The sequence below is a fragment of the Passer domesticus genome, chromosome 1 (assembly GCF_036417665.1).
Source record: "Passer domesticus isolate bPasDom1 chromosome 1, bPasDom1.hap1, whole genome shotgun sequence".
Taxonomy (NCBI): domain Eukaryota; kingdom Metazoa; phylum Chordata; class Aves; order Passeriformes; family Passeridae; genus Passer; species Passer domesticus.
In genome coordinates this window covers 71,526,844-71,554,591 of record NC_087474.1, presented here as the reverse complement: position 1 = coordinate 71,554,591, position 27,748 = coordinate 71,526,844, and the positions used below count along the sequence as shown (strand labels likewise).

The following is a 27,748-nucleotide window of genomic DNA, read 5'->3' as shown; positions in this document are numbered from 1 at the left end:
GGTGCATCTGACCCTGACGGGGCTGGCTCCAGCTGCAGTCGGAACCTCCATCTGTACAGCACCCATTATCTGCCATCATGTCCAGGCACAAAAAACAACTGCAAAATGCAAACTGGCAGATGATATAGAAGAAAATACTTCAGCAGTCATAGTTTTGTCTTTCAATTGCTGTAAGTAGCAGAGGGCTTTGAAAGGGACCGTTGAAGAAAGTATCAGAGAAAATACACTGCACCATTTCTGAATCATCCACAGAATGAAAAGACTGCAGACTCACAAATGTCAGCAATCAGTGCTGTGCTTCTGCCAGGCAGTGTGCATGGAACAGCCAAGCAGATGCAGTGAACTTATTAGGCATATTTCTGCTTTCACTTACAATGAAAACACACACGGCTGTGCGAGTCGGCCTGCTGATGACCCTGACCATCAACAGTGCAAGTGGTTTAAGAAATGGCTGTTCATGCAGCCCGCAAGTATAATGATATCTCTCTGTGTCCTGAGTTGACTACATGATGCTTTTATCCCCAACTGTTCTGTTTATGCTGAATAATAAGTTTTGCACCTTTGAGACTTGTTCCGGAGAGTGAAGAGGGGAGGGAAGAAGCGCGCAGTTTGTTTTCAGACACTGCACTCACTCCTCCACATTCCTGCTCCTGGACTGTGTTGCCTGTGGATGGACAGACAGCAGGACAGAGCTCTCCTTGGCTTTTAGTTAGTTTTAGCTAGCTGAGGCAAAAACATTGCCTGGACTTTTTTTTTCCTTTTCTTTGGACCAGTTCAAACCTGCTCTGGACTGAACATCTTGAGAAACATCGGCACCTCCACCTGTGGCCCACCGGGCTGGGCCTGGGCCATGGCACTTCCAGCACAGGAGGGACTGATCAGAGACTGAGTGAGCTGAGCTACAGCCCACGGAGGGGACTGTTCTCAGTTTGTCTCTCTTTTGGAGCGGCAAGCAGTTTTATTGTTTGTTTCATTTTTATTGTTTAATAAACAGTTTTTTCCACTTTGGGTTCTCTCCCAAATTTGCCCTGAACCAGGACACTCTGATACGCAGAAGTCATATTTATAGTTTGTTTTGTAAGAACACCAAGGGCCTCTACTGTTCTGCTTTTTCACCACAGCAGCTGGAAGGGGGTGCTGCTGCAGACCTGCTGGCCTTGTGTACGTGCAGTCTCGGCTGCAGAGACACTGCTGTGCTGCTGTGACACTGCCATGTGCCACGGCGGGTCACCCACCTTTGCGTTTATATAGATACTCCTTCTTCACACTGATTTACCGTAATTATTGGGTCTAGTAGGAAGAAGAAAAGGTGCTCCTTTTTTTCTGTGAATTTGTATCTAGCAGGAAAAATATCAGCTTACTCTGAAGTAAGTGCTGCCTGGAGAAAATGGGATGAACCAACTTCTTCTATTAATTTCCTACAAATATTAAGTAATGTGTCTTAACAACAGCACATAGAAAAAAACCCTCATTTTCCCATATTTCTCAGAAACTTGTATTTTTGGCAGAACCAAACAAACAGCACACCTGACCCACTCTAGTGCTTAGGGCACCTGTTCAATGGTTCAGGCTCCAGCCCCACCAAGTTGCCCAGTCCTGGGCATTACTTGGTTAATATCTTCAAGCCCCAAAATCCCAGTCCCATTGCAGAGTGACAAGTTCTGTCTGAAATTGTTTGTCTGGTTTAGTGATTTAGGGTTTACAGTGGCAGTGCTGCACTGATTGGTAGGACTTGTTAGGAAAATTAATCCACAAACAGCAGAGATTTATGTCCAAAAGGAGACAGAGGAGTCCCGTTACTTTATTAGTATCTATCAGAATAAAGGGAGAGGTCATGGGGCATTTCCCCTGGGGTGTCTCACATTTTTGGAGGACGCTGACTCCTTTTTATCATAATGTCCTACCTGCATTTCCCTCTCTCTTTCCCCATTGGCTGAGGTACTTGAGAGGTACAGATTCCCTGAAACACCTAAGACCCCCTTCTATTGTATAACAACCCCCCCTTTATCTTTTCCTTGTGCCATTTAGTGGAATTCCTTATGGAATTTATGGTTATTCCCATTGTTTCTTCCATCTCTCAGTAATCAATGTCATTCATCAGCAGACTTATGGTTTGCTTATAAAGACAAATCTCTCATTCTATTTATCAATAAGTGGAATCCTTCCCATTGTTTCTTTTATCTCTCAGTAGCTAGCTTTATTTGCCAGCAGATCCACAATTTGTTTTAAAGACAAGCCCCTCATTCCCTTCAGACTAGACGATCTCAAAGGTCTCTCCCAGCCTTGCCGACCCCACGATCCCGGATTCCAAGGTTCTGTGCCCAGGGCAGTGTCCGCCTCCACGGCATCGAGCCCGCACCGCCCTCGCAAGCACCGCCCCGCCGGAACCCGGCCCGCCCGCGCCGCTCTCCTCGGCGCGGCCGCTCCGTGAGCCGCAGAATCAATCGCCCTCCCTGGCGGCGTCACCGGCCGTTTTTGGCTGCGTCCCGGAGGCGGAAGCGGGACGGCGCCTGTGGCGGAAGTGAGCCGCCGGGGCGGCGTGTGCTCGGCGATGGCATCCCAGTAGTGGCGACGGCAGCAGCGGCAGCAGCGGTTTCCCTCCTTCCCCTCCCCTTTTCCGCCCTCGGGACCGGGCGGCGCGGCCATGGCCGGGGCCCAGGCGGCCGCGAGCGGCGGGGGGCGCGCGCTGCTGCTGCTGCTGCGGCCGCGGCCGCGCGGCTCGGACGGCGCCTCACGTGACGGCCGCGCGCCCGCGTCCCCCGCGCGCCGCTGCCTCGGCGACTGGCGGGGCCCGCCCGTAGCGCAGCCGGGCCCCGGCGGCGGCGGCGCCGTGTGGGGACGGGGCGGCGGCAGCGGCGGCGGGAGCCGGCGGCACCGCGGGGAGCGGGGTGAGCCCCCGGGCGTGGGGTGTGCGGGGAGTTCGGGCACCGCGGGGAGCGGGGTGAGCCCCCGGGCGTGGGGCGTCCTGGGAGCGCGGGGAGTTCGGGCACCGCGGGCAGCGCAGGTCCGCGCAGGGCGGCTGAGGGGGCTGGCCGTGTTCAGAACAGGAGGCTCGGGGGGCACCCGGTCGCTCTCCAGATGGACTCGAAACGCAGGTCGGCCTCTTGGCCGAGACAGCCAGCGACAGGATAAGGGGACGTAGCCTCGAGCTGTGCCAGGAGAGGTTTGGGTTGGACATGAGGAAGAATTTCTTCACAGAAAAGGCGGCTGCACCACGCACCGGGCTGCCCAGTCACCGTCCCCAGGGTGTTTAAGGACGTGGCGCTCAGTGCCATGGTGTGGTTCACAGCGTGGTGCTCGGCCAAAGGTTGGACCCGATGGTCGCAAAGGTCTTTTCCAACCTAAGTGATTTTGTATCCTGCCTCTTGGCAGTTCAGCTCGTGCCCCACCTCACGTTCTTTCTGTCAGGGTTGTTTATACACTACACGTCCCAGTGGAACCAACACACTGCCTTAGGTTGGCTTTCAGTGTTAAAAGTATTTTCTGCAAAAACAGTAAATGGCAAATTGTGAGTGGTTACTTTTGTCTTAAATGGCAAGTGATGCAAGTTCACTTCTTTAACAAAGAAGGGACAGAGTGTGTGGATTTAGCCCTCCAGCTTTGAAGTGCTCACAGGTTCCACCTGCTGAGGTGATTCCCATAAAGGAACAGATGCAGGATCCTGTCAGCTGGAGGGATTTTTTCCAGAACATTGTATTCCTGGAGAGCTCTTGTAAGGGGAGCAGTAGCATAGTGTCCTGTTTTCCAGCTCTTGCACATAGCACTTATTGATCAGATGTCTTTTCACTTTCAAGCAGGCTTTGGTAATCTCAACACAAACTGTTTTGTCATAAGTGAAAAACATTTTAGGTAGTAAGGAAATTCCTGGAAAGCAAACATGCTGATAAAATATTCTTTCTTAAGAAATAACTTTTTTTTTTTTCCCCCACAGATGTAAGCATCTCTGTGTCATCTTTACAAAGCAAAGAAAATATTTCCTTACTAGGAAATAGGAGGCTTTATTTTGACACTCATGCACTGGTATGCCTCTTGGAAGAGAAAGGTAATTTGTTTGAAAGAGGTAGCTATTTTTAATGGCTTTTTGAGTGGTTTTTTAGTTTACAAGTTTGTTACTTTTCCTTGACATACAGTGTTACGCCTTGATTTTTATGGATTTTGGGGGCTTATCGATATACTAGGTAGGGACATATAGGGATTTCTTTGGCTCCAAAAAGGAAACAGTGAGCTTATTTGGAAACAGTGAGCTTTGTTTGGAATAACTTTTGCCCTATTGGTGTTAAAAATGCTAAGAAAAAAATGCAATTTTAAGAACTGAGAGGAAAGAACCCCAGAGCCTTCAAGGCAGTAGTTTAAAATGTACTAATTGGATTCCTTCATATTTGGTATATTACACCTTGAATATGCACCAGTATGTTATACTTGGATGGAATATGAACTACTTTGTACAGTGCAGCTCTTAGGATAGAGCATAGAATACTCTTAAAAATAGTATTATGCTATACAGATAAGGGAATAGATTATTTTGAATTCAGTGCTGAGGTGGGAGAGGTATCCTAAGGTGAAGCTCAGTACAGCTGAAGTAACTTGTAACAGCTCTCTATTCCTATAATGGAGGGGTCATAGTCCCCTTCCTTCTTCTTTTTCCATGGGCCAGGAACTTTTCAGGAAATTCTCCAGCTCTTTTTCTTGTTTGGTATTCTGAGACACTGCTTTAATGAGTTGCTGGATCAGTTGAGTGAGCACAGGTCAGAGTGTCAGGAGGAGGGATAAGGGGAGAAGGAGCCTTTTAGGAGTAGTTAAACTTTTATATCAGCTCAGCTACTGAAAGTGGCTTGCTCTCAGCTGTGCTTGCTGATGCTGAACTGCTGGTGAGTTTGAAATAATCACGCTTTTGCAAGTGGTTCTTTTCATAATGATTAACTCTTGTTCGTGACATTTTTACTCCTACATTTTGAGGGTGGAAAAGATGAAGGTATTTTTAGGGACAGTGTTTTAGTATAGTTTCCAATATATTCAGTTCAAAAACTTTCTGATAGGCACTCAGAAGCTGGTAGACCTAAAATCAGGACAGTTGGCTGTGGTTTTAGTTGTTGAGTTTTGTATATCTTCAGTGGCACTGAAGTTTCATAGTGTAATGAAGTATCTGCTTTTCAGAGCCAGAATTCTTGCTTGCTCATGGAAGTAACTACATGTGAGAGATGACATTCCACAGTAACTGGAGAACTCTCTCTTTATCATGCTGATAGTATAATAGTGCTGTGCTATGCAAGCAGTCATTCTATGTCACAGACAGTTTTGGGGTGGGGAAACTTGCAGGTATTGACTGTGTTCTTTTGTTAGTGCTGGATCAAGAGTTCTGTGTTTTATTAACTTTCATAACTGGCATTTGTTGTAATTTGGTGCTGATGATCAGCAAGTGGCATTTCTGTAAACTGTCCAGATCTGGATCTCTCTCTGAATGTCACTCTTTGTTTTGCTTAGGGTTCACTACTCAGCAGTCGGAGGTCATTGTATCTGCATTAGTGAAAATCATGAACACCAACCTGGATATGATTTACAAGGACATGGTCACCAAAGTACAGCAGGTTAGATCAGAGGCAGTGGTGGGGTTAAAGTGAATTAAAGCCTTGTATGCCTGCTAATGAAATATGTGTTGCTATTTATTGCTGTTATACACTGCATTTTAAAAGTTTGAAGGTGAAGAGCAAACATTCATCTCTATCTATTGACTGATTCATTTTGAGTTTATCAGCTAGTTACCAAAGTGTTGTACCTTGAGATTTTAGTACTGTGGGTTGGTGTTCAAACCACAAGTAGTTTTTTAGTTTCAACCTTAACAACAGTAACGTGACACATAGTTACTGAGAACACTTAGACAGTCATAAGAGGTATTCAATGCATGGATTTGAATTTCTACGTTTCTTTTGTAGACTTGTAACAAGGAAGTACAAATCCCCTCAGTTATTTACCACCCTGTTATATGGTACTTGTTTGTTTATCTCTGTCTCTCAGTGACATTTATGTTGTATTAGAGTACAACTTCCTGGGGCTGCTCTGTGAGCCTGGGGTTCACAGCCCCAGGTCACCTTCCGAGCAGAAGCTGCAACTTGTTTCATAGTAACCAGGCTGCTGTCCTGAGACAGGAGAAAACAGCAGCTGCTGTCTCTGTAGTGTAACAGTCTTGGCAGAGGGGTTTCTCATTAAAAAGTGGAATATTGCCAAAGTGGATTTTGTGGCACTTTCCACCTGGGAAGTTTCAAGCCAATCTTCCTAGCTTTTAGACTGTAGGCAAACCTACAGTCCTCCTCTTGTGCTGAATTTGTTCCACAGTCACTCAGGGAATGCTATGTTAAAGGGTCCTTTTCTCCCATGGTTAGTTGTATTTTACAGCAAGCAGTCTCAGCCTCCTTCTGTGCCTACCTTTTTTGAATTAAAGTTGTTTTGTGTTGAATTTAATGCTGCTACTGATGGTAGATGTGTTCTGAGACTGTTAGATTTGACCCTCAAGTGACTTTCTGCCATTAAGATGCAATGTGTAGGTTTGTATGGCAGCTCAGGAAGCGTGTGTGCCATCAGCACTGGGCCACATGGTAAATTTGTACTTCCCTATAGCCTTTGATTGCACAAGGTCTTCTGCAGAAAGAGAACAAAAAATTAGAAGAAAGATTTGGAATGTTGTGGACGAGCTATTATCAAAGTATTACCTTGGTTAGATAAAACCTTAGGGAAAAACAGATTTACATATGTGTGTATATATAGGCATGAAGAAGAGAAAGAATATGGAAGATTCTGGTCTCTGTTTGCTGAGTCCACTGAGGAGAAGAGAGAACAAGAACAATCTGGAGACACTGAGGAGTAAGAAAAGAGGTGTCCATGCAGTACACTTTCTGTAGACTTTTTGTAATATGTCCAGAACTCTGACCCATTTTTTTCAGTCTTGTGGTCAGGTAGCCTGGAGAGGCATCTTTGGGTACTACTCAGAATTAAATGCTGCAAGGTAGAATTGCATTTTGTGACAAAACTGAAGTTACAGTGCTGTGTCAGATTTGTAAGGGTCTTAGTCCAGAAGCAAAAGCAAGGGACTACTTATTAGAGGAAGATCTTCAGTACAAAAGGCAGTTCTTATATGTATGTGTGGGTAGTGTAGGATCTAGAACAATAACTACAGACTTTTGCATCCTTGAGAGTTGCAGAGATTTCTTGTTTGTCTTCTGTCAGTTCAGTGTAATGCACTGAGAAGAGCAATTCAAAGCATCAGTGCGTGATTCTGAGCAGTGAGGCAGAGACTTCCTTGCAGGGAGAGGCAGAACAGGAGGTAATTACAGAAGAGTATGGTTGCACTGAGGGATTTTGGTCTGAAGGCCAGCTTTCCTCATTTGGCTCAGAGACAACTTTCCCTAATGCCTTTGCTAGCTTAAGAATTTGATGACTTGGAAGCAAATGTTTCCTAGGCTAATAATTGAATTATTCTGCTCTGTGTTAGCACTGCCAATTTTGTCAGACATTACCAACATTTGAGCCTAACTTGCTTATTTTGTCACTGTCACTCTATCTTGCTTTCTGAAACTGGGATAATCAACCTGAAATTGCTGAATTAAAAATTTCAGGGTACCAAAATAGTCTTTCATATTTGTAGGCACAGATGAGGAAAAGTATTATAGTTGTGATATGTTCTAAGGTTCTTCTTCCTTCTTTTAAAGGAAATTGCACTTCAGCAAGTTATGTCCCATATTGCTGGTGTGAAAAAGGACATGATTATTTTGGAAAAAAGTGAATTTTCAGCACTTCGTTCAGAAAACGAGGTAAGTTACTGTCTTGGAAAGTTCTACTCTAGAACTTGTTGTTTGTTGTTTTTATAATAATGATGTAGAAAAGCATCTTGTACCAAAGGGGATAACTGGGGCTGGGATGGTTTGGCACCTTCATTAATGACTTGTTGATGGAACAGAGCAGAGGGCATCTTTAGCAAGTCTGCAGATGATCCAAAGCTGGGAGCAGCTGCTGATGCACCAGGCGGTTGTGCTGCCATTCATGGAGACATCAACAAGCTGGGAAAATGGGATGAGAGGAGTCACATGAAGTTGAACAAGTGAAAGTGCCCAGTCGTGCCCCTGGGAAATACTCTCAGGCACCAGGACAGGCTGAGAGTGACCAAATGGAAAGGGAAGACCTGGTGGACACGAGGTGGATCATGAGCCAGTGATGAGCCCTTATGGCAAAAGCAGCCAGCGACCTCCTGGGCTGTGTCAGGATGGCTGCCAGTGGGACACTGCTGATTTCTGCCTTGTGCTGTTGTTTGGAAGGGCACAGTACTGAGTAAACATGCATGTGTATTCATCTGTACACGTACTGAGGACATGGAATAGTGCTTGGCTTGCCTGCCTTTTCATATTATGATTATAGTCACTGTCACTGATCATACAAATTCTGTAGATTTCTAGATAGTGTGGTTTTATATGCAGTAATAAAGTCTAAAACTTTTTTTGTACTTTCACAGAAAATAAAACTTGAGCTCCAACAGATAAAGAAGCAAGTCATGGTAAGATACCATACCAATATAATTAAAAATTGACACCTGTCTAATTAGCTGGAAAAAATAAAAAGTGCTATTTTCAGAATTTCATATTCTAAGCTGTGTTTAATTGCTATGATATGTGTGATACTGAAATTGCTGTTGACAGTACACTGTGGTCTACAGCAATGGCACTTTCATGCATACCTCATTTATGGGGACAGAAAAGCGTGACTAGTACAAGAGGCAAACCAAAATATAACTGAAGATATTTTTATGTCCTTAATTCAGATTCAGAAAGTGGCTGCCATGTAATGATTAAGGCTGAGTGAAGTTCTGCATTTAGGCTGCCTATACATTAAAGATGCAGCATACATTTAAAATCACATTACTTACTAATTATGGGTTTTGATTGTTTGGTTTGGTGTTGTTTTTGTTTCTTTTTTTCTCTGAAGACTTTCCTGTTACCTGTCCAGAATTTTAATGGCTTTTTAAGGCCACTAATTTTGGGACCATTATGTTTGGTCCCATTTGTTGGGGAGCAAATGACCATTGCAAGAAAATGGGCTGTGTGGAAAGCTTACTCTGTTTTAAAATATATTTGGCATCTAATTTTTGAATTGTAACCTATTTTATGGTTTTAGTTGCATGTAAGTGAGTTCATGTAATCCACTAGTGGAGGATCAAAGATCTGAGCCATCTTTTCTTAAAAGCTAGATGTCTTTATATTTTACTTTTAACTGTAAATTCAATTTTCACAAGGGCATGTTGTTATATGCTTGCTTGTACAAAAAGACACAATGTAAAACTTCAAGGAAAAATTTTGTTTTTTGATTTATTAAACTGTAATGTATTCTGTTGAAATGACAACTAATGATAAATCAAAGTTCAAAATTCAAACACAGAAATTGAGTCTCCTTATTGTTAATGCTAACCTAATGAGTTGGCATTGGCCTACTTGAGAAATGCTTACTTGGTTCTAGCAGTAGAATCTCCCAGAACATCAGCAATCTTTTGTTTCTCCCACATATTCATCTGATCAGCAGTTTGCCACATGACAAACTGTCAGCTGGCTGGAATTCCTGCCAGGAGGTTGCATTAAAATGGCAGCTGTCACCAGGAAAAGCAGGACTCACGGCTGTTGGTAAAGTCAAATGCAAGTGTACAACTTAGTAGTAGTTATAAAAAGTTAGATGTTTAAAAATGCAGTAAGCGTTTCCTGACTTTTCAAATGTCTATAGCTTTTTCTGAAAATCCCAGCTGTAGTCTTTAGAAACAGATTTTCTTTTACAATGGAAGGTGAGAAACTGCTTTGAACATTATTTTGAGCATCAAGATTGCTTTGTGGAAGGAATCCAACTTACAGGTGTAGCCAGACATGGGTTTCTAGGTATCAGAGAGAGTTACAGGATATATGAAACATTCCCTGCATTTATAGAAGGATGTGCTCTCAGTTAAGTGCTGTTCTCAGGGTTAAAAGTAATTTTAGTTTTTGATTTTGAGATCCAGTTCGTACTATAGAACATCATACTTCCCAGGTGAAGAATATAAATACTTAATACTTCTGAAAATTGTATACATTAATTGGAGATAAGCTCATGTTCATGAGATATAAAAATAAATTCCAGTTCTTTCTGCTTATGATAAAACAGAAAATCTTTCTTGCTGCTTTATTAATTTTTCCCATTAGGATGAAATTACCAAAGTTCGTGCAGATAACAAGTTAAACCTAAACCTGGAGAAGAGCAGAGTAAAAGAACTGGTAAGTTTTGGTTACTGCTAGAAACATCTCAACACTGAGTAATCTCGCAATTTGGGTAAGAGCATCTTACCCAAAGAGCATTTTCCTACTAACCTATAGTATCATTCAGCTTCAAGGTGGTATTAATCCAAGTTACTCATCCTTATGCTGGTAAATGCAAGGTGCCATGTTTGGGTCTGTATGTCTTACCTGTTTTGCTCTTGTTCTAATATCAGGATTAACACATTACAATTAAATATATTAGATATTCATCTAATATCTGCCTAGGGGGTTTTGTATTTTTTATCTCTTTCTCTATTTACACACTTACTATTGCTTACATTTTGTTAAATCATCACTGGAGATGTTTCATTTCCATGTATCTAGTTTGTCAAAAAATACCTATTGTAGAAGTAGTTGTAAATTATTTTTTTTTAATTGTAAGTTATCCTGGTTCATATTGCTTTTGAGCTTTGAAATACCTGATTGATCTGAATAGATGTAATCTTAAATTAGCGTAATGTAGATGTAAAATTAGAAGATAAAGAGTTCTTGCATTATGCATAGCACTCTAGATTTCTGTTCTCATTGATGCTTTTTTTCAGTAGCTTTTCGGATCTCAGTGAAATGGCATCTTCTAAATTAAAGGATCTTTTAATGATTTTTTCTAAATTATTATTATTTATTTCTCAGTCCTTTTTCCTAGGTATGTTATAAAGACAAGTTTATATAAGTTGTAATACTTACCTTCAATCCAGGCAATAAGAACTGTTCAAGTAGATATCATCTATCTTCTGTGTGTGCCCCTAGAAACAGTGAGTGGTTAGTTTAGGTAACAGCTGTGTTGGTGACTCAGTATAATGACTAGCAGTCTGTTAGCCCATGGTCGATGCTTGAATAAGGTACAACTGGAGCAGGTAGACTTCTTGTTTAAAGGTTAATACTTCATGCTGATGTTTTTAAAAAACATCATATGAAATGTAGTCATCGTGTATATGATAAGCTTTGCAACAATTTGGGCTTACAAAACTTATATGAAACCACTGCAGCAGTGATAATTTAGGCAGCAGTGTTTTCTGGTATATTAATGTAGGTAGGATCATGAAATCTGGACTTTGGTCTTTTGTGTAGAACACAACTTTATTTTGCCTCCCAGGCAAGGCAAACTGTGCGTCAACTTTCTCTTTAAAAAGTTGATCAACTTTGTAGACTCTTGTGCAACTATAATTTCATCATTTCTATGGAAATGGCTCTTTTTTTTTTCCTCCCCCCACCCCACCATTTAATTGCAATGTGTGAACAGAAGAGGGAAAAGGCAGCTGAATGGGGAGCAGGTTGTGGCACATATGCTGGGTTGGGGGGAAGATGTAATCCAGTGTTTTCTATAGTCGGCACAGCATCATTGTTATGTTTACTTGAATTGTAATGTGACTAAGGACTGAATATCCAGTTTCTGAGTAAAAAAAACAGAGAAAATAGAAGGCTACCATGCGTTCTTACTAAGTTACTTTTCAGAAGAGAAGTGTCCGAAATTTTAATTGTTTTAACTTAAAGCAATAAGTAAAATGTTCTTATCCTTCAGTTTGATGTGGAGTAAGTGCTGAAAGAGAATTTCCTAGTTTGCCTACACTGATGTTGGCAGTCTTTAATGTTTCAAATTCTAAATGCTTTGTCTTTTATTTTTGTAGTTTATTGTTTTATAGTCTCTTCTACTTTATTTCTCAGAGAATCCTTAGAATTTGCACATTGCTTAGTGCAAATCTCTTTATGTTGTGATTTGTGTCTTCAGGATACAGAAATGATTTAAAAACTTGAATATATACAAGTTTTTGTACTATACTTTATGTGTTCATGCATCACAGTGTCTCTAAGCTTGCTGTTAAAAGCCTCAAGATGTAACTGACAAAATTGAATTTTTCCTGCACTGTGAAAAATGTGGACTTAAGGGGAAATCTCCCTGTTGAATTTCAGAGTGAGAGGTTTAGCCTTGTCCTTTCTTTTTTTTTATCCACTGTGTTACAGTGTGTTACAGATGTGATGATGGCTTGTGCTAAAAGGCCAATTTCACTATCTGAAACCTAAGAGTCAAATCCTTGAGTCTGACCTAGAGAGTTCTAAACACAAAACAAAACTTAAAGAAACGTCCAAAAAGTTTGTAGAATATAAATAATTCAGAAGATGTGTATTTGGCTATGTGTATCTATATTAAACACATGAACTGTTTCAGTCCATAAAATTATTTTAATTCTCATGGTTGTTTTGATAGTCATCAGTTCCTCAATGTGAGGACCAATTCCTGCATTTCTACCAAAACATAGGTTTTTTTAGATTATTTTATAAATATTCTGCCCTTTTGACACTTTCAAAAATGGGGATTTATATAAAATGTCTGAATTTCTTTTTTTATCCCTGTCTTCATTTTGCAGAATATAGTGACTCCAACGATTCTAAATGTGCTGTTATTTGTCTTTATGTACTTTTCTACATTTGTAGCAGCCTGCTGTCGTTTAACTTCAACTTGAGATCAGTCAAACATCCAAACAGAGTTCTAGATCTTTAAGGAATGTTTTTCAGTGCTGAAGCATTTATGTATATTAATCTGATTTTAATGTTAAATTTAAATAAGCTTCCAGAATGAAGGAAAAATAAGGTGACTTTCCACGTGGGAATGTCAATAGATAAGGTTATTGGTCTTTAACTCAGGATTCTGAGATGGATGCCTGATGACCTTAGTACTCTTCACTGGAAACTGGTGCTTTATCAGTTGTCTGTGAATAATTTAATTGCCCCAGCAGTGGGCCAGGAACCATTATAAGTGTCAAGGTAAATCCAGCCTGTTCATGAGTCAGAAAGGTGACCTGCTTTAAAGGTATGATTCCTTATTCTGGATTTAACTTTTCCTTGAACACAAATAGCTGTAACTTAAAAATAAGCCACAGCTTCTGATGATCCACAAACAAAAGGCTTCATGTGTGATACAAATTTTCTGTTTTAACAAATATACCATGAAATGACAGGTCAGAACAATTGAAATTGTGAGTGCATATGGTGCTGGCTAAGCATTTTGTTGATAGCTGAGTTTGATGTGATTTAAGTGTTCTCCCCTTCCTGAAGGCAGCAGATGGTTCAGTCTTGATTGTGCTTGTATGCTCAGTGGATTAGTCAACTGTTCCAGAGTTATTGTTTAGAGTCATAGGCCCTTGCTTTTCAGAAATGCAAATCTGCCAGGCTCTCTTCCAGCTGCTTACTAATATATACAGATTTTGTGGAAGGTGAGTGTCTGAAAAACTTGTTTCACTTCACATTTTTGTAGTGTGCTTTTCAAAAGGACAGCAGGTACCCTACAATGCTGTATCCCAAGTGCTGTCAGACAATAATCTTGTCCAGATTATGTATTTTATGTAATCTGGAAACAAAGAAACATGCTTTTAAGTCGGGGAAAAAAGTTAAAAACATTTTAAGGACAGTGTCATGTTTAACTTTTTTTTTTTCCTCCTAGTATTCACTTAATGAAAGAAAACTACTTGAAATGAGGACAGAAATAGTGGAATTGGTAAGAACTTAGTAGCTGATTATTGCACAGCAAATCTTTTTGTACTTGTGTTATAGACCTTATATCCTTTTTGGTGATGTCCTTATGCCCTTTAACTTAAGTATCTACAGAACAAAAAGACCTTCATATATAGTATTAGACTCTCTGCATGTATATATGAGCTGTTCAGTAGTCACTTTGTTTTGAAACCTCATGCATGTAGTATTTTTTGTAGATTAAATGCCACTCACAATGTGAAATTAATTCTTTCCCCTATGTTTAGAGAGAAACTCACTGCTAGACTGATTTGCCTTCATTTTATAGGAGGTTTTTACCAAGCACTGCTACTTCTCTGTGTTTCCTGAATTATCCCTTGTAAGTCCTCTAGCAGTAAATCATTAACTGATTCACAATGTTTCACTAGTGCTGATTTGAAATTATCAGCAACTCAGCATCTGTTGTTATTAGTTTACAAGTTGGATTTTTCAGTCTCTTCTGAGTAATAATTCTATCCCATATTTTTTTAGCAGAAGTCCTGTCTTCTGTCCTAATCAAATTCTGAATTTGTAGCTGATTTTCTGGTAAAATTCATTGCAAGACAAAGACATGCTTTTCTACAACACAAGACCAATTCTCAGTTTTTCTAATCCTCCATAAATCACTCTGCTCCAGTATGACTTTGTCACAAGAGGCTTTTAGGCTTCTCAGTAGCTCTTACAATTGAGCAGTGACTTTAGTCAGTGGGCTGAATGACAGATTGAAGTTAATGTTTATGCTGTTAGATTGAGATAAGAAGGCATCCAGTTCTGCCAGTTTCTAGATTACTTTTTAAGGAACATGTAATCACATAAATTTCCTGAGTTCACTAAATTATTCAGTTCCTTGGATACAATCAGCTAAGAAAGAACTTGTTGTCTTTGAATAAGGTCTGTGTTAGCTCAGTTGGTTAGAGCATGATGCCAATAACACCAAGGTTGTGGACTCCATCCCTGTACAGGCCATTCACTGCAGAGTGGGACTTAGGATCCTTGTGAAATTCTGTAACTTCCGTAAGAATGCGAATTAACATGTATTTAAAGAGGAAGCAGAAATACAACTTGAAGGGATGGGTTAAATTTCTGAATAAACTAGAAAATGTTCAGATTGCATCATTTTGTTGCTTTACTTTCTAGCACGCGCAACAAGACCGAGCTCTGACCCAAACAGACAGAAAAATAGACACAGAAGTTGCGGATCTGAAAACAATGCTCGAATCGCACAAGCTTGATAATATTAAATACTTAGCAGGTGAGGAATCTGGTGGTTGTCTCTGATGGTGAAACTGCCAAAAATTGGCAGTTAAATGTTTGGCAAACTCTCAACTGGCTGTATTTATAATGGCTCTTATTTAAAAAAAAAACCCAAAAAACAACAAAAAAAAAACCACCCAAACTTGAAATAGTCTTAGGCAAGATTAGCAGTCTTATTTCTGTACTTAACCCAGAAGAAGTTTCCTGTGATTCACAACTTTATTTTGCATGGGATTTTTTCAGGTTTTTACTGTTAATAATAATAATTTGTGTGAGAAATCTAAAAGACTGCCTGTTAACAACAACCAAACAGTTCTGTGCCTGACTTAATTTATGTAAGCAGTCTGCTGTATGTATTACTGGGATTTCTTCATCCATCTGATGGAGATCTTTGTGCAAAAAGGAACATTTCAGTTTTTTTGACTGTTCAAGGCTACATATTCTTTAAACTTCCATATTTACACAAGTGCTTGGAGAAAATACTATATATGTGTGGCCACATTATTGCCCTAGGTAACTAACATTTTGACATTTTACTACTAAGTGTGCAGTACTATTAAATGAGGTTTGCAGTAGAAAATTATTCTGATTTAGACATTCTGATTATTTTTTCACAGTGGGCTTTGTCAAAAGTACGGGCACATAAGCCTCATAGTACTGTGTTTCAGACGTATCATTTAGAGACAACCAATAAAATGAAAAATAAAAGGTGCTTTATTAAAATGAGAGGAAATTCTTTTTCTTACCTTTCCTACTCAAAAACAAGTTGAACTCTAGATGGAAGAAAAATAATTTAAAATAATTTGTATTGTGTTTGAAGGGCTCCTATTGCAAACAAAGGCAAAAATATTTTGTGTGTATGTCTTGAAATAAAAATTCTGTTTCATTTCAGTACAAGTTTTAAAAATGTAAAATTGATAAACCTTAAAATGGCTTTCATTCGTTTGCTAAATACTTGACTGTGTTTTATTAATCCCATTATTTATTTCCTTGTTTTACCTCTGTAACTTGCTATATTGACCTTTTTGGAATAGTGAGGAAGTAAGGGTTTCTTTCAGCCTTTTGATAGTTTTCCAGCATTTTTTTTCTCTCCTTCTTATTTGTCATTTTTGTGCTCTTCCTACCTTGAAATATTTTGTTGTAAATGAAAAACTTAGTCTCTCACATGGGGGTGGGGAAGTCATGGAACTTTTAGTATTGTAGTAAGATGTGTACATAGCTTTCTGAAGGTACTGAGAGATACTGATTTAATGTCAATATTAATGCCATTTTCCTTCCATCTTTATTTTCTTTCAGGTTCAGTATTTACATGCCTTACTGTAGCACTGGGATTTTATCGTTTATGGATATAACAAAACACGAATTTAAAGGGACTTCTTTGCCTGAGATTCTGAAAAGAAGTTTTTAATCTTTACCTGAATTTTTAACCAAATCTTGACTGTTTTATTTATTATTTTATAAAGCAGACTGTGTTGAGAATGTAACCAAAGATGTGCCTAAAAACAAACTGTGCACGTACCATGCCAGGATTGAACCTTACCTCTGACGGAAGCGCTTCTGCAGTTTCCCTCCGTTCTGAGCTGCACGACACCTGCTGCTGCCTTTGTGTAGGCAAAGACTGGCATTCCTGACAACAGAGTGGGCCTGCATGCAGTAGAGGAAATCAATGGAATTATGTTCCATTGCCTGCTTAGGCAGGTTGGCCAGACTCAGTTGCATGTGTTGGACTGAAGTATTTATTATTAGTGTAAAACTGAAGCTACGTGTTCTGTGGCTTGGAGGCACTCTTGTATAAGTGGAGTTTGTGCTAACTGAATCATGCTCGCTTCCCTCCCTCTAACACTTGTTCTTACAGATACTATGATCAAATATTTGTTTGGCTATTTTTGTAACATAGCTATCAGCTTTTTTTCCAGATGGCTGCCCAATCAGTTGTGTTCATGAACGAGTCCTGTGTAAAGATAGCACTGTTTGCTGCTAATTTTGTTTGTAAGGTATTTGTAGAGATTTTTGTGACTAACTTGCCTTTGGTAGACATAAGTATCTGATACTCATTCCATATGCTAATTGCTTACCTTACCACTGTAACTGGAAGCTGGAAATGCAGTAAGATACACTGGTTGTGTTAATTTATCATTAGGTGATACAAAGTGTCTCAGGTGCTGCCTTCTTGATGAAAGGGAATTGATGCTTCTAGAAAGGAAAGAGATTTTAAATTGTGGTTATGAAACGCTATTAGGCAAGAGAACTGCAGTAGCAACAGTCTTCTGGGGGTTTTACTGTTTCATTTCTTAAAAAATCATGTTGATTCTAAAAATGTGGAACTCTGATAGTGATGATAATTGAAGCAGCAGTGGACACCTGTAAAGATGTTAAACCCACATAAATCAGGAAGTGTCACTGAAAACAGTGTATCCAGGTATCTGTCATTCTTCCACTGATGAAATTACTGTTTTAGTAGCAGAGCTGCCATCTGTGTTCCTTCACTTAAGGGAAATTTCCCTTTCCTGCTTGCTCTTAGGAGGGGAGCTTAATTTATGCACTGGTGATAAATGCCGTTAGAGCACAATAATGGCTTTTCTTAATGAAAGTAAAGCTTTTTGGCTACTTTGTGCCTGTATTTTTGTGGTTGGAAGTGCCAACTTTGATCATGTACAAAATCAGAGGAGGAGATGGATGCCTGTAACAATACGATACTGGCCTGAAATAAAGAATTTTGAATATTTCATAGAATATGATGTGTTTTCATTACAAAAGCAACTTTTGTATTTGAAAATTGTCTCCTTGGTTGAAGGTAAGTCACTGTTCATACGAAGTCTTTTAAGCTAAGAATTTGCAAAGTGAACAGCCCCTCCAAGATGCTGAAGAGAAATAACATAAGGAAAATCATTATTATGGACTAACTTAACAGCCCCTCTAAATAAATGAATTTATACCTAAGAATGTCACTTTTTTCTTTAAAAAGTTAATTTTTTTATGCTAAGTTACAGGATTTGACACCTTCTCAAATTAGACAAGCAATAATTCAGTTTTTAGAATGACTTTGCTGTTGGTCTTATCTTCCCAAGGCAGATGGTTCTATATATGTCCATGGAATCAGTACATGTTGGACTGCAGGCTTGTGCATCTGACAAATAGTTGCTAAAATAAGTGTTTAAGACTAATTTTAAACATAGGGTCTACCCTGCTAAAAACAGATACTGTGCAAATAAATTTCTATTTAGGGCAGGTGGAAGGAGGAAGTGAAATATAGAGCACCAGCATCTTGGAATTACCAAAGTGTCTGCAAACCAGCACTTCTTGGTGTTTAAGCAAGGAATAAAGTCAATGTGTCATTCAGGAAAAATACACTATAAATAGAACATAATAATTATCTCCTAGTCCATAAAGTCTTCAAGGGTTGTGTAAAAGCTTTCTGTTCCCAGTCTGTGTGCATATACACAAAATCTCTCATTTACTCCTCTTAGCCCTGTGTCATCATATATACTACGTGTATTTATTGGCTTTCCAAAAATTTAGAAAATTCCTGCATATATTTCCAAACACAAATCTGACAAAGAGATTTAAACTCAAGGAACAAGCATTTTGGTACAGGCAAGAATCTGTTACAGAATCACAGAATGGTTTGGGTTGGAAGGGACCTTAAAGGTCATCTTGTTCCCCCTCCCCTGCTATAGATGGGGACACCTTTCATAGCCCAGGTTGGTCAAAGCCCCATCCAGCCTGGCCTTGGAAACTGCCAGGGATGGGGCATCCACAGCTTCTCTGGGCAACCTGTGCCAGTGTCCCACCACCCTCACAGTAAAGAGCACTTTGCTAGTACCTCATCTGAACTGGCACTCTGAGTTGAAAGCCATCACCCCTTGTCCTGTCACTACATGCCTTTGTACAAAGTCCCTCTCCAGCTTTCATGCAGCCCCTCTTCAGGTACTGGAAAGTCCTATAAGGTCTCTCCAGAGCTTTCTCTTCAGCAGGCTGAACAGCCCCATCTCTCATCCTTCCATAGGAGAGGTGCTCCAGCCCTCTGAACATCTTCCTGGCCTCTGGACTTGCTTGATTGGTCCTATGTCCATCTTATTTTGGGACCCCAGAGGCGGATGCAACACTCCAGGTTTGGTCTCACCAAAGCAGAATGGCAGAATCGCCTCCCTTGCCCTGCTGGCCATGCTGCTTTTGATACAGCCAGGATACAATTGGCTTTCTGGGCTGCAGATGCGCAGCTCTTGAATGTTGAGAGTCAAATGATCACTGAAGTCATAAACAAAAGCTCTAAGTTGGCAATCCTCCAAATTTGTTTCTGTAAGACTCTGTATAATGCTGTATGTTGTGTCTAATTGGAATCATGAGCAATTCTAAATGTATGGAGATACTTTTCTGCTTTGATTTTTGATTTTCAGAGCCCTGTCAAAAGATGCAAGTGAAAAATAAATGAGATTGTTTTACCAAAGAACCACTTCAGCTGTGAAAACCTGCAGTAGATCCCCAGTGATTCAGAAATCACAGAATATTTGCAGTTGGAAAGGACCCACAAGGACCATCAAGTCCAACTCTTAGGTGAATGGCCTGGATGGCGATCAAACCCACAACCTTGGCAATTATTAGCACCGTGCTCTGACCAACTGACCTAATCTCATGTATCTGTTCATTTCCTGCCTGGCATAAAAGGAAATACAAAAGAATAAAAGAAAAAAATATCCAGAAATGTTAGCTCTCTCGTTTTCTCTCTTTAAGTCAATATGCAAGCTGAAGCTGAGCTTTCAAGAAAAGTCCATTTCTGTTGTGAGCATGTAAGAGTAAGGGTCTGTCTATACAAACACTAGTTGTGAGTTTTTCCTGTGAATTTCCCCTTGTAAATAGCAAGGAGAGGATGTTCTTTAAGAATTTTTTTCTGGATAAGGAAATTGAGAATCATTCCATTTGCTGGAAAGCCTAAGTTGCACCAACACTTCTTCGTGTTTTGCTGAACAAATTGTAATTCAGAGTTCTTACAAAACTATTTACTTTTTCTATGTTACTGGGAGTATGCTGAATTTGTCTACTTTGCTTTCCTTCTTGTTTTCAGTAAAAGTCCACAAGGGAGCAGTCTCCCTTTCACTGGTACGTATTAGACAAATTGTTTGCTTCAAGTATTTTTTTACTATTAAATCCCATGCAGTCTAGCCCTTTCTCTATTGGAAGTGTTGCTTGCATCATTCATTTCCCAGAATGTTGTAGAGTTGTACTTAAAACCACAAGTTGACAAATGGAAACATATTTTTAATGTAGATACGAAATCTGCTTCAATTTTACTAACCACAAATGTTTTGGTTTACTAGAATAACACTTCTCCTAGTTGTGAATGTTCACTTAAATGACCTTTCCAAAAATGGTGAAATCCTTTTTCCAAGCAGCTATTAACAGTACCTTCAAGATGTTTTGAGTCATACTGCTTTAGTGGACTTTTCTCTTCTTAGTCTTGCTACCATCTGCAGACCTTGCACAGGAAAACTGTTGAAGTTTTTTATGTGGTTTGGGATTTGGGGTTTTTTTAAATCTGCTAAGTTAGGTGAATTCATGTAACTAGCTCTCTTGAACTACTGCAAGATGTGAGCAAGACTTAGTTTTGCATCTCCCCATTGAGTTTTCAGGAATCAGGTAAACTGCCTTTATTATGATTTCTAAAAATTATCAGAACTCTGCAAGACAATTTACTGTGTTACAAAACTTCAATTTGAAGTCTCTTTTCAAGAAATAAGTGCACAGTGAAATTAATTTTTAATGTTTTAATATATTTGAAAATTATTAGTTTCAAATATAAATGTTTTCTTTTAAATTGTTTTTCCTTTATTCATATAGATCTTGAATTTAAATGGGTGTTTGTTGTTGAGGTTTTTGTTGTTGGGTGTTGGGGTTTTTTAATTTTAGAATAAAGATTTCTGTATAAGCAATACATTTCCTTTAGTCTCTAAATAGAAAGTTCATTTACAATCAAATATGTGCCTGGGGTTTTGGGGGTCACTTTAAGCAGAAACAAATGCATACTCCCTTGGAGATAGATGGCCTGCTGTGTCTTTGTTAGGAAAGCTTCCTTTGGCTTAAAACATATTTTTTACCCTATTGCTAGAATTTTAAAGCTGTAGTGTTGATTCTTTATTTTAGGTTTATATTCTATGTCAGAGCAGTCACCCCGATCCTCAACATGCAGTGTGGTAACTACATGGAGATCATAGAGGAAGATAGCCAGTGTTTGCATAGTGCTCCTTTGAAGTCTGCCCCTTCCAAGAAAGAAGGTTCTGATTTTCTTGGGAGGGTGCCTAGCTGGTATCAAAAACAAAATACTGGAAATTAGTAACAAAATATTGCAGCAAATATCAACCTTGGGCCAATGTTTACCCCCATAGTGAGGCATGTCAATGTGGTGTAATATTTCAAATACCCCACATCCCATATGCACCCTGTCAAACTCTTGAAAGTTCATTAGGTTCCCTGGTGTATTCTGAAGTTATATCAGCTTGATTCGAGTCATGAGTAATACGACTCGTGAACAGTCTCTTCTTGTTGGATGACTAAGAATGTAGTGAGGGGAAAAAAGAAGGGTGGTGTGTTGTTTTGGTTGTGGTTTGTTTTTTTTTTTCCCTGCAGGGAAGTGGCACATGTTCTGCAAGGACTTTAAACAGAGCTGTGTGGTACATGAATATAACAGTGGTATATTTATAGCAAGCAACTGAGTTTGCTCAAATCCAGCTTGTACACAGGGCTCCAGGGTTTGCATCAGAACCAGCAGAGACAGTAACAGTTGTCTTGGCGGGGGTCAGGAATGGAAGCAGGGCAGGTTTCTCAGCATGAAGGGAAAACTCAGCATTTATACTGCTTGCACTTTAATCTCCAGCATGCTTTGGTCTTTCTCCATTGTTAGAAACCCTGTACTCCTCTTGTGCAGGACTTTTGGGAATACATGTTACTGCATGAATGGGCAGCTATTAAATGTGCCACTGTTAATTGTGATTTTGTCCAGAATAATGGGTCATTCCAAGTCATTCTCCTCTCTTTACCCAGGATCTGTTTTCTTGTGGCAAAAGTATACTATGTTTTATACACACAAAGTTTTCATAGTGATGCAAGAAATGAATAAATAGAAAGACCACTTCAGAAGCTCCTTTGAAGGGCTACTTACCACAACCAGATCCAGACAGCGGCAGGAGATTTTTAAAATCTTTTATATCACGTCTTTAAAAGAAGTCCATTCCATTGCCTCACAATTTACATGCAGAGTTCCCTTGTATTCCTTGATGCCAGCTAAGCCAAGGACCTCGCCACCTCTTGTCTGAGCTACCAAGCTCTTCACTGAGCATTTGAGACCAAATAAAGTGACAGTGCCTATTTAAAAAAAAAGACCCCTGCTGGTGCTCAGAAGAGACTGAGCACAACTAGTGTGGATTTTGCACATCTATTTTACATTTTTGTTCAGTAGGTTTTTCGATGTAGTTAGTTACCTTGTCTCATGTGTTACATTGCACCACCATTCAGAAGGACTGGTCTCTGAGAAGTTTTTTAAGAAGGAGCTCAAACTGTATGGAAATTGAGGGGGAGAAAGTGCAAAATATGGCTTACACTTCCAAAAGTCCATAGGAAAATTATCACAGAGATGTTAGTATTTTCATTCCCTCTAAAAAGGAACCGTATTTAAAAATAAACTGAGTTGATTTATTTCTTTAATCCCCCTAGCCACCTTCCAGTCTGTGCATTGCAGCATAGATACATTTCTCCTGTATGTGAATTGTTTCATTTTTAATAATCTGGTTTGGGCAAGCCCAAACTCTAGCTCTCAAAAAAAACTATGTTGAGATTACTCTCTCTTTTTACTACAGTAAAAATGCATTCAAGACTTCAGCACATTTAGCAACAGTATTGTCTGCTGAGCTGCTTAAGCAGTTAACGTTTCTTGTTTGCAACAGGGTCCCTGTTTGCCCTGAGGTATCAAACCACACCTGACAAGTTATAAATTTAGTGATTCATAAGGTGCAGCTAACTGGAGGGTTGGGAATGTCTGATAAACAGTGGTAGTCATCAACTAACAAAGCAAAAATATGCTCACTGTGAAAGGTAAATAAATATTCTATAGAAATCTCATCTCCATTTACTTAAAAAACAGTTTTTTGAAAGGTATTTTCTGCTGTTAACTAGCAGGAAAAAATAATTAAAAAAACCCCCATAGCTCTGTACTTGGGCACTCACCTCATTTTCCTTTGCAGTTCCTATCTTCAAATTTTCAATATGTTATTTAATAAATTATTTTGGATTTTTTTAATGCCATTTATAGTTTCAATATTGTTTTCAAGCTTTCTTGTCCCTGCCAGGTTATAGAGAGATTTGGAGGAGTAGGAGTTGTTTTTCAGTGTGTTCTTAATGAGGGCTATAATGTATTTCTTAATAAAACAGTGTTCAATGCATTAAAATATGACCAAAGGCTCCCTTGCAAGCCTTTACTTGTTGACTGAAGTTAAAGGCTTATTTATATGTAGGTTTAATATCAGTCTTCTGATTGATGCTTGTTTACATTTTTGTACAAATTGTATTTCAAGTAGCAATTTAAATATTTTTGTACACTTTTAGTACATCACCACATGCAGCAAAACCACAAGACCCTGAGGCACTCAAATATCTCTGAATGAAACAAGTCACTGGATCACATATAAACAGATACAAATATGGGGTGGGGAGGGGGGTTGGATTGCAAGGTGCTAGAAGGTTGTGTACTGTATAAATATCTAAGATACCAAATAGATAAGACAGTAGCAGCAGTGAAAGAAACATAAGCAAAGCAAGGCTCTTTGGTCCATTAATGAAGATTAAGGCACACAGCTCCTCTTTGCTCTTGGACAAAACCCAGCAATGGAGACAGGCAGCTGTTCAACAACTGCCCTTGCAGCAAGTGTAGCTGCCTGTTCCTGTAACTGCTGGTAGCAGCGTGTTAACCCAGAAATTTCCTCACTGTGAAGGTGGTGAGGTACTGGAACAGGTTGTCCAGAGAAGTTGTGGATGCCCCATCCCTGGAAGTGCTCAAGGTTGGATGGGGCTCCGAGCAACCTGGTCTAGTGAAAGGTGTCTCTGCCCATGGCAGGGGTGTTGGCAACAGATAATCTTTAAGGTCCCTTCCAACCCAACCATTCTCTGATTCTATTAAAGTGGAGCATTATTTTCTATGCTTTTCTGCTGTCCTGGGATGAAGCGCATTATTAGAAATAAGTGAAGTTTCATATAAACTGCATTAGACTTGGTGTGAAAATCATAACTTAAACATGATGGGGGTTGGCTGGTTTTTAAATCTTTTATCTATGTTGCTCTAGCATACTGTGTTTGGGTAATAATTGCTAATGACCAAAGGCTGATTGTTCCTTGCTAATTACCCTTACTAAAGAAACAGCTAGGCTAAGTGATGTGGTGATAGATCTAAGACAATGAGCTGTAGCTATGCTGGTAAGATTTCTGTAGAGAGATTAGAGAGATAGCCTATAAAAGGCCAAAACCAAGAAGAGTGAATTGCTTCTTGAAGCACTGCCTCAGGGGGAGGAATACTTGAAATATATAGAGATAATGAGAGGGAAAAGCTCAAGAAATGGTAACATTAAAGAAGGCCTAGGACCAATAGCAGCAGCAAGTTAGTTGCTAAGTTACGAGGCAATTTTGGACAGCAGCTGTGTAGGCAAGGATGGTTTAACAGGTCTGTGCCATAAGTTCCCATGTTCAGAGGTTACATGGAAGCATTATGTCAGCATCCAATCATCACACACAGAGTGCGTCCATTCTGCTGTTGGGAAAGATACCTGCACTGCCAGGGGAAAGACTGCCTTGCTTTCCTCTCCACATAGGGCTGGGAGAGCTGGCCAGTGCCACCCTTTATGCCTTGCTCAGTCCCATACTCAGACGAGTCCCTCAAATTCCAGCTCCTACTGGGGTAATTATACAGGGAAATCCAGCTTTTGGGAGCAGGAAGGTAGCTCCTGACTGCTTTTCATAGCACTTCTTACCAGGTCTGCAAGCACTTTGAACTTCAGCCCTCTCAGAAGAGATCCCAGCCTGCCTGAGGACAAGAAACAATGACCCTTGGCATAATAATTTCTGGCAATGGGGATGAAATAGGGCCATTGAATGAAAAAAAGAGACTCTACTCTTTTGCTGGGATCCCAAGGGCTGAAGGGCTTTTGTCGAAGAATGGATTCTAGCATTTCCAAAGACAAAAAGATGGTGAATTCAGTAATGAGTCCCTAGCTAGCCAGCATAATAGATTTGCTCTATTTAAACCTTGTCCCAAGAGACCTGTATGTGGGTTGCTTTTTTTTTTTTTTTTAATTTGTGGTCTCTGCTAACACAGAGTTCAGACCGATGGACATGCTCATGAAATATGTAACCTGCACTTGTGATGGAGATTGATAAAAATGGCTAAGTACAGCTGTGTACTTCAGAGACCTAGTCCCTTGCACTGGTGCTGTGGACTGCTACAGGCTGTTGCCAGAATCTTTATTTCATTCTTTTTGGTATGTGATAAATGTTAGTCAGCTAGACAGACTTATGAAGCCACATTTGATCTGTATGACAATTATGATTTTCTTTGAGGTCTTTCCCTAGTACATCCAATTTAATTTACTGAAATTTCATTTACTGAAATTTTTTCATTTAGTGGCTTGCTACCTCCACTCATTCAGGGAGCTGTTCAAATAATAAAAAAAGGAGAGAATACTTGGAAATGTAAAAGGAAAATTGCACAAAAAGTATAGCTTTATCAAAAGTAGATTGTGCCAGACTAAAGTGACATCTTTCTTTGGCAATAACTGTATAACAGACTTTCTGGGAAAAAGAAACACTATGGATCTAATAGATCTTGACTTCAGGTTCCACATAACCTAACTTGAAGGAGACACAAAGATAATGATGTTAAGAAGTTACCTCATGATGGGAAGACAAAAAAGAGTTCTGTTCACTGCTGTTCAAGAAAGAACAATTCAAACTCTAAGTATTCTGAGGAAGAGCTACCAAGCTGTTCAGAAATATGATTCGCTTACCCTAACAAATGAAAACTGAAGCCAAGCAGACTCTGGGAACGCTCTCACTGGTGCTATGATAGTAGCAAACACAAAAGGAAAGAATTGTTTAAGGTGACAGGCATAGACTTGCCACAAGTACACTTAGGGTGGAAATTATAAAGATATTCCTGACCATCAGAGAATTTAGGATTTGGAATAAGAGTCCAGTAGAAGCAGCAAGAAGAGATGTGGTTGGAAAATTTGCATGAAACAGCACCGTCACATTATACTCTGTTGTGCTTATCTTAGCAAAGATAGGACTCCATACAACTCTGCTGTAGGCTTATGTAAACACTGGAGGGAAATGCTTTTTTTTTTTTTTTTTGGCTATCTGGAAACCTTTAGTTTCTATAGTCCTATAGTACAACATTATATCCACTGGTTCAAATGTCAGGACTATGTCAGTATTTTTTTATAGTAACTTCAGTAGATCAAAAAGAACCTGTCATGTCCTAGTGTTCAATGAGTATGAAAAATTTGATTTCTAAAGGCTTGGGGTTTTTTTATTTTTCTAATCTTCTGCCAATGCAGAAGAAATAATGATATAATTTACTATAAAACTCAAGCCATCACTAATGGGCCATTCCCCTCAGTATAATGTGAGTTTAAAAGGGGAAACATCTAGATTCTGAAGTGTGCTACGCCTTATTTTGATCTTGAAATGATATTTTAAATTTCTTTAGAGATATTTTTTATATATGCACATCTAATTACAGCTAAATATAGTTTGTACTTCAATTATCCTCCCTTCCTGCTAGGTCCTCAGCAGATGAACCAGCCCAGAGAAAGTCTTCAGCCTGGGTGCTCTCTGCCCCACCACACCTTGATGGATCATCTCTCCTGCTCCCAGAAGTCCAAAGATGAAAAAGGATAAATCTGTGTGAAATGTGTGAAATATATATACACACACATGCAGGGAGAGCAGGGAAGGACACATCTGCCCTGTTTTGCATTCACTGTATCCAGCCTTAGTTTAAATAAACAATTACTTCTGAACACACAACCCTGATTTGAAAAAAGGAGTTTCCCACACTGCCATGAAGTTTCTTCTTGGAGTGTCAGAATCCAAGGCTCACAAGCAGTTTGGTTGTTTTACAGTCTTTTTGATCTCCCTTTATGATTTGCACATTCTCTTCCTTATTCAACCCAAAACTGCAGACGCCTCATTTCACCACAGCCTTAGCGCCTTTTTCCACTTCAGTCTGGGCACCTCCCAGGGGTGCCGCTGCTGCTCCCCACTGTCCTGGTGCTGCAGAGCCTCTTACTGGACATCTGGGGTGCAATTCCAATAGCTGGTCTCAAGCCAGCTAAGGCTGATGGGAAGCTGCAGGCTTTTTGAGGAGAGCAGATGAAATTAAAGCCTTTTCTTGTGTATTGGTGACACAAGTAACCTCTGCTCCTTTTCTGTTCACCAACTCCAACTGCTGGTCACCATCCAGCTCTGGGATGTTGCAACACTGCATTGCAAGCCTCTGTGTGCTCATCCTTTGTTCAGAAGCCCCGCTTCTGCTGGCAACACCGTGTTTTGCCTCTGGCAAAATGACACACATCTGCTGCTCCTCCTCAAGGCCTGTCTGTCATCCTGCCCTCCTCCACCAATACAGGGTTTGCCAT

General features: G+C 39.8%; 1 protein-coding gene across 4 annotated transcripts; it reads left to right on the top strand.

The window, feature by feature from the left end:
• The first annotated feature begins 2,518 nt into the window (after positions 1-2,518).
• On the top strand, positions 2,519-17,807 carry MCUR1 (mitochondrial calcium uniporter regulator 1). 4 transcript variants are annotated; one of them, XM_064423422.1, is made up of 9 exons: positions 2,519-2,888; positions 3,932-4,042; positions 5,482-5,585; positions 7,701-7,802; positions 8,498-8,539; positions 10,203-10,274; positions 13,753-13,806; positions 14,958-15,072; positions 16,541-17,807. In XM_064423422.1, the coding sequence occupies exons 1-9, from the start codon at positions 2,645-2,647 to the stop codon at positions 16,618-16,620; spliced, it is 924 nt and encodes a 307-aa protein (XP_064279492.1). In that variant the 5' UTR covers positions 2,519-2,644; the 3' UTR covers positions 16,621-17,807. The 4 variants fall into 4 exon arrangements, with proteins under 4 accessions (XP_064279492.1, XP_064279481.1, XP_064279497.1 ...); XM_064423411.1 differs by having other exon boundaries at positions 16,538-17,807; XM_064423427.1 differs by having other exon boundaries at positions 16,371-17,807.
• Positions 17,808-27,748: the final 9,941 nt, after the last annotated feature.